Below are 13,321 nucleotides of genomic sequence, written 5' to 3' on the forward strand. Positions count from 1 at the left end.
TAGAATTAACTGAAAAATGAGAATCGAATTTTTGAAATTTTTTTTTGATTTCGATGTTTGCCAGAAACTGAAACCTGAATTCTTATACTGGATTCATGATTTGACCGAAAATATTAAATTTTCGAATAAAGTTAAGATAGTGCCAAACTACTCTGAATTTCTTATTTAACCCGATTTTATGTTATTGATCTCTATTACCACTTCCCATTCCGTTGACCTGTTTTTTTACTCATTGGTCTCTGATAATAAACAATAATAATAAATATTCATTATGAATAAAACAAAAGAGCAAGAATGATTGAACATTACAATAATGCTATAGGGAGAAACACCGGTAAGGGTAAAGTGCGAAAAAAGAAGAAACGGTCTTGTTATGGAACATTTTTGAGTAGTATGGGTAGCCAAGAGATAATGAACAAGACGAAGAGATAGGGAAGAATGGAAGTCATCACATATGAAAGAAGGTTCGAGTCACGGTGCACTGTTCTTTTTACCATAATAAGATTTTTATTTGTTTTCTATTTTTGTAATAATAATAATTTGTTCTGTTTCGAAATCTGTTTACACATTTTTTTCAGTCGATTCACCGCTGAGGTTTTGCGGTTTGAAGATAAGAAGTTTTTATGCTTGAAACAAATGATGCGTTGGTGTTTCCTCTCTTTGCGGAAAATATAAGGTTTTAAGCATTTTCATACTGTCGAATTATAGACGTTAGTGATGGCGTTGCACTGCTGGAGCAAGATTGTGAAGTCGAATTCATTGAGGATGATGGAAAGTAGTCGTCGAGTTCAGCGGCTTGTTGTGCGGTCAGAGGAGTACGTTGGCGTCCGGAATTTCGTTTGTAGGGCTCCTAGAACTAAGAAAATTCGAACTAGAACAAATATGAGTTTAATGAATCTTTTTTTTGATAAGTTTTTATTTTCTAAGTGATGGATTACCGTACACCTCAACTAGATTTCAGACATCTTGATAACCTTCAGTCGGCCTGGCCATATGGATGGCTAATGCAAGCAAGCTCCTAGAACCTATTTTCTGAACAACTGTCGGTTACTCCATAAAAATCCCAATTGTTTTATCATTCTATTCTATTATCGCCGTCTGAAAAAAAGCTTGAGAACGGATTTCTCGTTCATTTTTTTTACAGATGCAACAGCGAACTACCGTATATTTAGAGTCTATTTTGAATATTTTTTATTTATTTTCTCAATTTTTCAACAAATATTATCGCATTCTATTTGACATATGTTCCGAATAAACGGACCAGTCGTTTTTCAATTCTCCCTCTATTGTAAAACATAACGTTCATTTTCTCACTGTAAATTATAATAAATCTAGCCAAATCATTTCAAAAATTAAGAAATTTCACTTTAAGCTTGTAGACCAACTAACCTCTCCATGAATAATGATTTCGTGATCCGTTAATGAGAATCTTCCAACGCTTGGACGCAAAACATCAGCAGCTTCGGGTTCCTGGTTCACTTGATATTTTCTCGATCGCTTTTTCAACTGATCTACTTTCGAATATCTTCTCTCGATACTTCTAAAATACTCAAAATGTTATTTTTCCCTTTATACCTGAGTTCTCACGGTTTCAGGCAAATCGGTTCCGCCTCGTACTCATCCAACCGCGTAAGAGATTTCGAACGAAGTCTGGTATTCTGAAATCAATTCACGAATCTTCTATCCCCTATCCCAATAAAATTTCTTACCGCGCATTCCGCAACTGAAAGTGTTGCAGTTGCTGGAGTCGCAGATACTGTAATGGTGGTTACCGTACTCGGCGGTGCTTCCGATTTGAGGCGTAGCCTGTGGTTTTGTGTGTTTGTCACCGAAGTGCTCGTTTGCTGCAAAATTACTTTTTTTTCTGATAGTGATGAGCAAAGAAAAGTCATTTATGGAACTTCGCTATGTAACAAATTTCAAATTTCGTCATCACAAAAGGCGTTTCTCACTCTAATCGTTTGAATGAAATAATCAATCAGCATAGTTTGATGAAACGATTTTTCCAAGGGGGAAGGTATATAAATTCAACACTGATGTATTATATGGGACTTTGAATAAACTAGGAATATTTCAGGAGGTTCTCTCACCTTTGTAGAGTCTCCGAAGGACACCAATTCTTCATAGAGCTGGTCAAAAGTTCTATCGATTTCCTCATCTCCAAGACGACGGCTGGATGTGGACCGTGACTGAAAATTTTATGATTATGCGTCAGATCTAATTTTGAACCATACCTCTTGGTTGTGACGAGGTGGAAGCCGGCGATTTCTGGCTTGCTGATATCGACTTCTGGATGATAATACCGCCGCTGATGTCGGCTCAGTAATGTTGACCTGAAAAGAATGTATTTTATTTCTAGTATGAGTTTGCTCGCTTTTTAGTTTGATGTAGTTTTCCAACGGAAAATTTTCAATGTCTTTCAAAAATATTAAAACTGAAATTAGTTGAGCATTGAAGAGAATAAAGTAAAAAAAGAAGTGGGAAGTTCACCTGGTTGAGGTCAATAGTTGCGGCGGATTGAGTTCGACACACTGGTGGACGGTGATAGTTAGATTCCGGTAAAGTTGGATGAGATTGCTGATGGGTTAGCATTGAATGCGTCTAGATTAGTTGAAATTAAGTATGAGTAAGTTATATAAGTTAATAAATATTTGTGAGCTTCTAATGAAACAAGAAAAGGGCGCAACTGCATTAGGAGCCAGTATAAAAATCTTCTAACTTACAATTGATCTCGAAGTGGTTGGATTTGCTCCATTGTAAATTCCTCCGTTCATGTGACAAGTGCACTTCTGTTCTTCTCTGATTGGCTCCGAAATTGAAGTTTTACTGCCACCCAGTAGCCTGGAGGCTGACAAGCTTCTTCTTCGGCTGCTTTCCTCCTTTGCATCTACTGATTTTCTTCTCTTCTCCAGATATTTCGGAACTTTCTTATGATTTTTCATTGAGACTTCAGCAAATTCTGGTCTGCCAAACGGAACGACTTTCGTGTTGTCAATGCTGAGCATCAACTGTTTTGTCTTTTCAGGAATCTCTACAGAATAGTGATCCAACATCATACGCTTCAATTCTTGCATCCATGTCCGTTTTTGTTCCATTGAAGATGCCAAGAACACATATTGAGCACGTGGATTGTCAAAAGACAACACTTGGAAGCTCAATGGTTCTTCTGGACAAATCCATTCGTTTAGCATCAAATTGGAACACTGAATATTTAAATCATTGAATAGAACATCCAAAATCAAATAACACACCATAATGTAATCCTTGCAAACATAGTTTGATCCTCGCTGCTTGACAATTAGCAACATTTCCTCGAAGAGGAACAATAGTCGCATGGTTTTGGAACCAGCTTGACGGAAAGATGCTTCCAACAATAGATCTCCATACGCAGACAAATTACTTATTTGAATCTGAAAGAAACATAGTGAACATTATGAAACAAGAAGTTGTGGTTATGACTCATTCAGAATCTTTCCTCACCTCATCTGCTTTCCATTTCTGGAGTGTCGATTGCAACTGTCCAACTCTTTCAATATGTTCTGCTTTTTTCTTCTCATCATTGATCCGAGCGGCTTGAGATGTCATCACTTCATGGGCTTTTTTCACTTGATTCAATTCTTCTGGATGCGTTGTAGATGGCATGTTCTTTAGAATATTCTCCAAAAACAGATGGTATTTCAAAATACGTTGAACTGGTTTCAGAAGATAAGCTGATAATTGAAGTGAATGATTCAAAGCCTGTTGACGTTCTTGAAGAGCTTTGGCAACGAGGGGTTGTTGTTGTAAATGATAGAGAGTAGACATCATTCGATGGTAATTTGTGCAGTACTCAATGTAATCCTCGAACTTTCCACAGTTGTCCACGAAGCATCGGCTCATCTGAAACGAAGCTTTAGTAATTCATTGTTGACCTTGAAAAAACCCACTTTGACACAATCTAAATCTGCAGAATCAAGTTGATTGTACAGCTGCTTGTTGAACGCGAAAATCCGTTCGATGCAACCAAATAGAGAAGAAATCGCATCGAGTGTAACTTTGAGTCGTTCTCTATCTTCAACCAAAAAGTCCATATAACCCTTGATAACAGCATTCAGATCCTCCACATATGTTCTTTCAGTATCTAAAAGTTCAATTGCAATTCGATCCAAATGCGTCAATGATCCTTTTGTAAGAAGAGCTGATCGTCGAGCAGATGATTGCGATGACAATGAGAAGGTAGTCGAGATGGCGCTATCTCGATTTCCAGCAGAGTTATTGTTGGATTCATCTCCACCGTCAGAACTGCGAAGAGAAGATCTTGCACTACTGTATCCAGTTGATGATGAAACGAATGACAATCGCGCGGTCTCCTAAAAATTCGGCAATAAATGAATTCTTACAGTATAAAAACAAACCTCTTCGGTTGCCCGATCAGTCGAAGCTGAAGACATTGCTTCCACGGGATACGATTGTGTTCGTGTTGAAACTGCGTAACCACTGCTGCAAAGAAAATGGAATGAGCTAATTCAGTTGAGAGGAATGAGAATGAAATAGTGCAAAAATCCGACTCTTGTGGTTGGTGAAGAGCCGTTGTGCCGTGTCATAATAAATCACCAAATTACGGGGTATTGGAAAGTGATGTGGAGAGAAAGAAGGAAAAGAAAAGAAAAAGAAGCAGGAGGCGGATTCAGGGAAAACCGAAAAACTCCTGCAGATGGGAAGAAGAAACGGAAGTTGGGTGACGATTTGGTTAAGAAAAATGAAATATGTTTTTTGTTTTCTTTTTCCGGCAAATCCACATGAACAAAACGAACGAAAATTGTGTTCTTTTTCGTCTATTCTTTTTTGTAACGAGGTTAGAAGATGGATCTCTCTCGTTTTAGGGCAGGCCTAATAATTAAGTTTTTGCTGTTTTTCTTTTCTAAACGGCGAACATTTTTCTTCAAGAAATCACTTAATATTCGTTAGAAAAATGTCTGTACATATGTTGCATATATGTTTTCGTTTTTGAGGGAATACACACCCAGAAAAGGAATTGAATTGCAAATGAGGTAGAAGAACGGGAATTCGATTTATTTGCGGTGGCGGCATCGCAATGATGTGGCTAATTATTACGAAGGGATGAGAAGATGTTCAAGTTGATGAGGAGGGAAGAAGGAAAATGAAAACGAGATAACAAATCTTCGAAAAGAGAAGAGAGAACAAATTGCAAAATAGCTAAACTAGTATCTGGAAATGAGATGAAATTCGATATTCATGACCTTCTGGAAACAAAAAGAGCATCAACAAAGTGTCTTGAAACTCGAGAAGATCAGAAGAAACAAAAGTGTTAGTAAAATAGACAAAAAACGAAGAAAAAAAAAGAGATGGAGGGTAGTTTTCCATGGGAAAGTATTCTCCAAGAATAGAATGGCACCTAGCAACATATGAATATACTATTTTTGAAAGCAGAATATTTTCTGAAGATTTTTTTATTCTCTCACCCTGTGATTCTAATCAGAGAATCTCTCAAAAATGGCTCATTGAGAAACAGCTGCTGATTAAATGAGTTCATGGAAAGTGAATGCTCGAAAAGTGAATGAAAGGCGACGATGCGGAAAAGCCCAGAACAAACATGAACTGTTTCGGTTTGCACTCTCACACCGACAAATTATGTTTTCTAAACCCATCACTCTATATGTATGTATACTTTCACATACATCCGACTGGAACATAACGGCGCCACATTATGTCCCCCCAAGCCTCGAATATGGAAATAGAAGCCAAACCGAAAACTGACGAGGTGGAAATAGAGATGTATTGAAAGAAAAGTACGGAACAAAAAGTGGCGATTTTCGGCTTTCTAGACGCAATAACACATCGTCCTTCAGCACATGAAAAACGGGTCGTCGTCGGGATCAAAAAGGGCTCTTCAAAACCACGGAAAGGTCAAATCTTCCTGTGAGATGAGCGGACAATTGAAATGGCATATCTTAATGGGATGACATGATCCATGGAATTCCTTCACTTAGAAGACCCGAGAGATATTGTGTGGCATTCAACATTCAAGGTAAACAAATGCGGGAAACTCAAAAAAAACTGTGTGGGGGTCGGATAAGAATAGATAAAGGCAAAGAGAAGAAAAAACTGTGAACTAGCCGAAATAAATTGTCAATTTGTGTTTTAGTGGACCAGTCTCAAGTACTTGCTCTCGATCATTCAGCTTCTTTTTTGTGGTTTTCTGTAGTAACAAGGGACAGTCTAGGGGAGTGTAAATAGGTGAAGTGAAGAAAAAAAATCTTGAGTTCAATGCATTTTTTTTCATGAACTCACTACTCTAACCCGAAAGAAATCTGACCGGAAAATGTAACTCTTTCCGCGCGGAAAGTAGGATTTTTTCAAAAGGAAAATGAAAGACTGTGTGCAGTGATCGCAACAGAAACATGCTCATTTCTCTCTAATGTTTACCCACAAAAGAGAAAAAGAATGTTTCAAATTTGTGGGCTCAACCTTTTCCCATGGTCTTCTTCTTCTTTTCCGAAATCATGCGATTATCATGTCAATGTTTATTCAAAAGTTGATGTCCAATTGAATAAATGAGAGCAGATAGAAACGAAAGAATGCGTTTGAAAATCATACATGATAAGGACTCTTTAGTTTGAATCATTTTTCTGGGAACTTTCGGGATTAACAGCACCAAAGCTAATGACGGTATGAACCATATACATTTGAAACCTGTAATAAAAATGCCCCTAACTTTTAACTTTGAACCAATTTTTCTTGATTCATATCAAAGATATGAAAAAGTCGTCAACTGATAAATTGTATATCATAATAGCAGAAATGTTTCGCCAATTAACATATTTTGGATATATTAATTTAGATAATTGTGCTCGAACTTTATAGCGTGGGTGCCCTTCTATTTCAGGTTGTACGGTAGCAACAACGCACTTTTCATCCAAGTCCGCATCAAGAATAGGAATTCTTGAAGACGATAATTGTGAGGAAATAATTTTATTAATAATTTAGACGAAGTAGCCGTCTCAAAAGATAACTGAATAAATTACTAGAAAGAATAAACGAATATGAAGGTGGAGAGTGGATAGGCACGACTTGAATGAAAAACCGAATGGCTACTCTCAGACGACTACTAATACAAGTAATTAGAGAAAGAAAAAGGAACATATATTAGTATTCCAATTATTATCAACACTATAACAACAATAATTATAATTGCTACAATGAAAGAGAGAAGTTAGCCAAAAGGTGTCTTCTTCAGATATAAAAAAGAAGAAGACGACGATGCTTCTCTTGTATTATCAAAAAAAAAAGAACAATGAGTGGAGAAGAGAAAAGAATCGGATGATGGACGAGTAATAGAAAGAAGAGAGCGAAAGTTGCCAATATTATTACGGTTTTCCCTTTTTTTGCAAGTGGCAATGTGTGAAAAATATCGCGTCTTATGTTCTTCCTTCCGGAGACTGACCTACAGCCTAAAGACTTCTTGATGAAAAGTGTAAGAAAGATTTGAAGTGTTGGGGTGGTTGGACATGTCTTGTGTTCGGAAATTGCATGCAATTATAGTTCTAGGAGTTAAAAGATCTAGGTCATCAAACTTCAAATTACAAATCAGAGATAGACCTTCAAAAGGACATCTAATTCTAATTGAAACACGAAATAAGGAACAAGAGATATATGAGATGATGTTCATCATTTTGTAACTTGTATATGGCACAACCAGAAAGAACTAAGCGGCTTGAAAACCACTAAATCGGTCAGTTAAAAAGTGGAAGGTAGACCGGTTCGAAGGATTACTGTTCACTACTGCAGTTTGAGCAAATCATGTGGGTCAGAAAAAAGTGTCTAGTGAGAAGAAAAGATGTTCCAAAAAGACAATGAAGAAGAAGTCTGAAACCGAAAAGGGCAATTTACAAGGTTGTAAAACGGGTTTTACAGTGGTTCCAGTATGAACACAGAATGGCATTATTCGGGGGTTTGATAAGCAATTGGTGGATGCTTATGAGACTAGACTAGATATTAAGGGTTGGGAGGCATTGATATAGATCTTATACCCCACCCGATGAAGACAGTAATAGAAAAGCGCGATGACCGGAAATTATATACCTTTCCGGAATATATTTTTCTTTGCTAATTCGAAAAAAAACTACCTGAACAAATAATTTTCAATTATTTTGTAGAAATACCTGAAGGTAGTACTAGAAGGTCGTAATAATAATATTTTGCTCGAAATTTTAGAATTTTAGAAGTTCAGAATGTGAGAATATCAGCAATGTAAGCAACTATTCTGTAGAAAAAATAGAAGAAGATCGTAATAAGGTCATTTTGCTCTAAATGAATATCTATGACAGGAAGACTGTATACAAGTGACCATTGTAACCTTGAACATGAAATAGTAAAACGGGAAGGTGAAACAGGGAAACACCATAGGTGCGAAATTATATAAACCCCTCCTACTCTTTTCCGCGACCTGATTACGCGAAACCAATTGAAATGAACGGGAAAAGAGACATGTAAACGAGCACCTAGAGTGAAAATGACGAACACATGGGTGCTATTGGATAACATGAAGATACATGGTCACTCTCTCTCACTCTCTCGAGAACACATTCCGCGCACTTTTTTCAACAGTTTCGTCACCGATCTCAAGTATTCGAAAACGAGGAAACAGATACATACACAATCGAAGGGAAACGCAAATAAATTTTAAAGTTGTCAATGAGACCAATATCTCTCTCAGAGGTGGTAAACTATCTGGGGAAAATAAGGTAAGGATTACACGAAAATTAGGTGTCGCGGTCCTTGAATGTGTTGTTGAGATGAAAATGGGATGGGCGCTAAGATAAATTTTGCATTCAAGTCTCCTCGCCGCAAGATGAATTGAAGAGATTTAAAATAAGGTGGGGTTAAAATAGAAAGGTCAGCATTAATACAACTCTACGACTTTGAATTTGGCTATTGTCAAAAAATACGATCTTTTTTTGGTATCATAGAAAATGATTTTGATAGAAACTGAATCATTTTTATTGGACACAAAGAAATACGTTTCGAGAATTGTTTCAATTTTTAACATCAAAAACCATAGAATGCTACAAAATTGGCAAAACGGACAATAAAAGAAGAAGAAAAATAAAGATGATTCTTCTAAACGTTCTTCACCGAATGAATACATGTCGATTCAAATCAGTCAAAACGTTTTGAGAAGAATTAGAAGAAGCTTTTGAATCTCTGAGTCTCTAATTACAAGCCCAATTACGCATGCATCGTCCATTTTTCACCTGTGCGTCTACTACTTTTCATTTCTCTCTTTTTTAGTTTCAAAGCGTCTTTCGACCGAGAAAAAAAGAACGTCAAAATGTGGGAAATGACTTCGGGAGCAAACGGCAAAAAGTGAGGAACAAAAGGATTACCTTTTTTCTTTTTTGCAAACCGCACAGCACTGCGTTCGAGCCATCAGTACCGGAGGGGTGATTATCATTGGCACACTAAAAAATGGGGCTCATTTTCTTCAAAAATTCATATGGGTTGAGACTCACGGTTCAATTAGTTTTTTGCTGCTTTTCCGTCTGAGTAACGTTCCTCTCTTCTCTTCCATCGCAGCTGCAGTCTGCTGTTGTAGAATGTATTTGGATTCATTCTGATCCAATATTCGATAATTTCTTTGCCGTACTCCACTCATTTGACTTCGTCTCCTTCTCATAACAGGTGTTGCATTGATGGAATTGGCATTGAATTGGGCACCGTTTCTGAAAATTAAGTAGTCTCAAGTCTTTTGGTAATTCAGGTTTAGGATAAGGTATTACGCTGGTATGCAAAAATCGAAGCTGTGGAAGAGAAAATCTGACTTGCCGAGCTACCGTAATTAGCAAATATTTTGGTTTTCAATACAAAAGAAAGCAATAGTAATCGAGAAAAATGAACCGAAAGTTTTAGGTTACCGCGGTTTTCGTTACTGGGACAGTTGGCCACGCCCACAAGATGTCCTCTTACACAGATCCGATGTTTTTTATACAATTTGATTAATAGAATAATGAAATTTCTACGTACCAAGAATATCTAGATATGAGAAACTTTATAAACCAAAAAGACAGAATTTTCCAAACTATAATGTTATCGCTATCGACGGTTGTAGGATTTTGAACAGTGAGATCCACTATAGTTCAGACCCACTTTGAAAACTAGTAAAAAAACTGCTCACCGGTTGTTGAGTTCTGTTATCGTTATTGTTGAATCTTCACTTAACGCTAAGCTCACATCAACGGGAGACTGTGATCTTTGTATCCTTTCTGATATCATACTTTGTGTCATTCGAGGATCTACTTCATGCTCACGATCTCGTTGCCGATAGCCTGAAAGAGCAGTTTAATTAGAAATGTTATATATCACAGAATTAAAAAGATATAACAAAAAAAAACACGAAAACTAGAAATCATTACATTCGGAACACTTTTAGGTGAGTGTGAGGTATGGAAGCAAAACGGTTATAATGATTTGTTGTCGGAAGTGAGAAACTAATCCGATTACCACAATGGTTTTAGCGCTGAATGTCGTGTTCGTAACCTATTGTTTCACACGGGAAGGATGTGTCCGGCAGAGATAAACTTTTAGAAGATTCTAGACTCAAGACACGAGAAATTTTCTGGTCACAAGAGCTTCAAGCATCGGACTACAATATTAAGGTAAAGAAGTACTTTAAAAAACAAGTATGCCAACACAAAAAAGAGGCGCCGATATGTAATGTTTATTTGTGTTTGAACAAGTCTTAAGTTTTTAGTTCTTTTTGCTGTCCGGGAGGGGAGAGAAGGTGAGTGGTGTTAAAGTGAAGAGTGTCGCTGTCATCGCCCGGGAGCTCCACAAAATGGTCATTTAGATTAGGGATCAGTTGTTCCTTCGCTTTTCTCTTTTTCTCACTCTCAGAACCCCCGACGACTAATGGGACGACTTTTTGCAAGAAGACGAAAAATTGAGGAAGAGAATCGAGGGAAAATTTGAGAGCTGGTCAAGAAGAGAGAAAAGTGAAAAAAAAGAAGAATATCCGTATTATTATCTGATTGTACCTTTGAAGAGTGCCGACTAAAATTAGAATCAGCTCGAAAAATAGTTAAGGGAATGGATGGAATGCAAAGTTGTCAAAGTTATTTTCCAACTTCGCTTCGTTTTCAGACATAGAGTTTCTCAAGTTTTTGGAAAAAGAATAAAGAAACAGACAATTTTAATTATTAGGTTGTTCGGAAAGTCCTTTCCATTTTTAGCGTCAGATACATTCGAAGTAAAATAGGTCAAAACGATGTCGGATAAATTGGAGGTAATGACCATCGTTATCAATGACTATCTGCCAATGCCCCACTAAATTGTGGATGCCTTCCTTCCAGAACTCCAGTCACAGCGAGTTCAAAACCAAGTCAACCCATTTTTGATACGTTGTTTTGAAGTAAATTGTCGTCAATCAAGATGACGTTAGAAGTGGCTGGATGGGTAATAATCAGAAAGTAGAAGGTTAGAGCTATACAGTGAATAAGGCAGAATCGTCTAGACATATCCACCGAGATCGGCCTGGGTCTTCCTTCCCGCATGAGGTTGCTAATTTTAATTTTCAAAATAAACCTTTGCGTTCCTCTCCAATGGAGATCCACATAAAGTCTGAGTTATGTCACCTGACAAGAATAGGTATGGGTCGTAAAAGTGACACTATTATCAGGCAGCTCCTAATACTCCATTCTTTGGTAGACCACCATACCGACAACATCCCATTTTTAACACGAATTTCACGTTTCGAGACGTCTGGTGGTTGAGCGCCTTTGTCAACCCATTTGGCTTGTCGCTTATTGTAATCACACATTACCCATTTATCACCACTAGCAATGGTTTGATTCCAAAATTCATGTGTGCAACGCAGGATGAAAAGATTCAAACAGGTGCCCACCCGGGAAAAAAGTTGCGTTGAGCCAAAAGATGGGGTCAATTTCTTCCCACTTTTTTGACTGTGCCGAGAGTTTTCAATCTACGGTTTTTTAACGAAAGGCTTGCCACTGATGTACTTCATATATCACACGCAGTTTGAGGCGGGTCCCTTTCTTTCCCGGCTTTTAATGCATCCAAACCTAAGCCCATTTGCCTTTTTGAAGGTGGATTTTTGTCAAACAAGAATTCCCGTTTTTCAAATTACTGAATCCAGGTTGTGATGGTAGTTCGAATGGGTGCATTTGCGTTGTTAACCGCTACTAGTTGGCGATCGATTTCAGCTAATTTACGATCAGATATAAATACAATTAAAATGATAGTCCAAAAATGGAAATTAATAGAGCCAAAAACGGTGAGCATATCTCAAAAAAACAAAGTTCGAAAAAAACAGATCAAAAATGGAAAGGACTTTCCGAACAACCTAATAGATTCAAACGTTAACCTTAAATAAACACTCTAATGAAATGCTCTCCAAACCGTCCATTTTAGCCCATATATTTTATTTCATGTAAAATATATTTTAAAATCTTTTATTTGCTAATTCACGTTATGCAATAAATTAATCCATTTAAATCACGCCCCCTCTTTCTGCACACGGTTAAATATTTCACATATTGCAAAAAAAAGAACGCTTATGTGGAATTACACTCTCTCAACTTCATTACTCGTTGGATAATTTCCACTGGCACTTTTTCACTGATACGAAGCTTTTTGCAGACGCTCCTTATTGTTGTTTCTTTTTTGTCTTTTGATTGGTCAATTGCGAAAAAAGTACTAAAAGGCCCTAAGGGTCGCCATGTTGTGGGGTTCATGGCTAGGTTGAATTCATTTTCACTGAACGTCCCCCTTTCAAAAAAGATTCAATCAAAGATTAAAAAAATGGAACAACAATACAACTATTGTTGACATAGACTTCTAGCACTGAAGAAGAACTAATGGAAACTTTATCAACAGTAATGGGTCCAGGAGCCCATGGGGTTTTTGGTTGGTGTTTTACCCCGGTGAAAAACTATTTTCCCTTTCATGTACTGAGCCTCTACGTGGCGAAAGGGATCAACAGACGAAAAGTTCGTTATTTCAAGTTACCCTTTGGAAACATTTAAATTGTTCATCTTCTAAGAAAGAAGGGTAAAACCCTTCTGCGAGCAAATTTGCTCAGTATCATGGCTATAATATTAACTTGAATTTAAGAGCTTTTCACTAACTTTTCGAAGAATACCGAATATGCCTCTCCCTTAAAAACTTCTGATTTTTTCCTTCCTTCCGTGGACCCAGAACTTGTTCCTATTCATTTGATTGACTCATTTCGTGTTTTTGACCCCAAAATGTTTCTCCATCAAATCTTTATGTCACTCGTAATTATTACACATTTCGAGTTGTTGCA

The 13,321-nt window shown here is 37.2% G+C and overlaps 1 protein-coding gene across 1 annotated transcript; it reads right to left on the reverse strand.

Annotated features, from left to right (window-relative positions):
* Positions 1 to 679: 679 nt before the first annotated feature.
* On the reverse strand, positions 680 to 10,284 carry Cbr-uig-1 (the record flags this gene model as incomplete). The annotated part of the gene is made up of 14 exons (XM_045237702.1): positions 680 to 850; positions 1,390 to 1,540; positions 1,588 to 1,658; positions 1,710 to 1,844; positions 2,091 to 2,189; positions 2,235 to 2,333; positions 2,491 to 2,601; positions 2,724 to 3,410; positions 3,481 to 3,879; positions 3,927 to 4,349; positions 4,395 to 4,479; positions 9,387 to 9,461; positions 9,513 to 9,722; positions 10,175 to 10,284. 14 exons carry the CDS (start codon positions 10,282 to 10,284, stop codon positions 680 to 682), a joined length of 2,826 nt encoding a protein of 941 aa, XP_045094055.1.
* Between the last annotated feature and the right edge of the window lie 3,037 nt (positions 10,285 to 13,321).

This window comes from Caenorhabditis briggsae, assembly GCF_000004555.2.
Source record: "Caenorhabditis briggsae complete genome, chrV, whole genome shotgun sequence".
NCBI lineage: Eukaryota > Metazoa > Nematoda > Chromadorea > Rhabditida > Rhabditidae > Caenorhabditis > Caenorhabditis briggsae.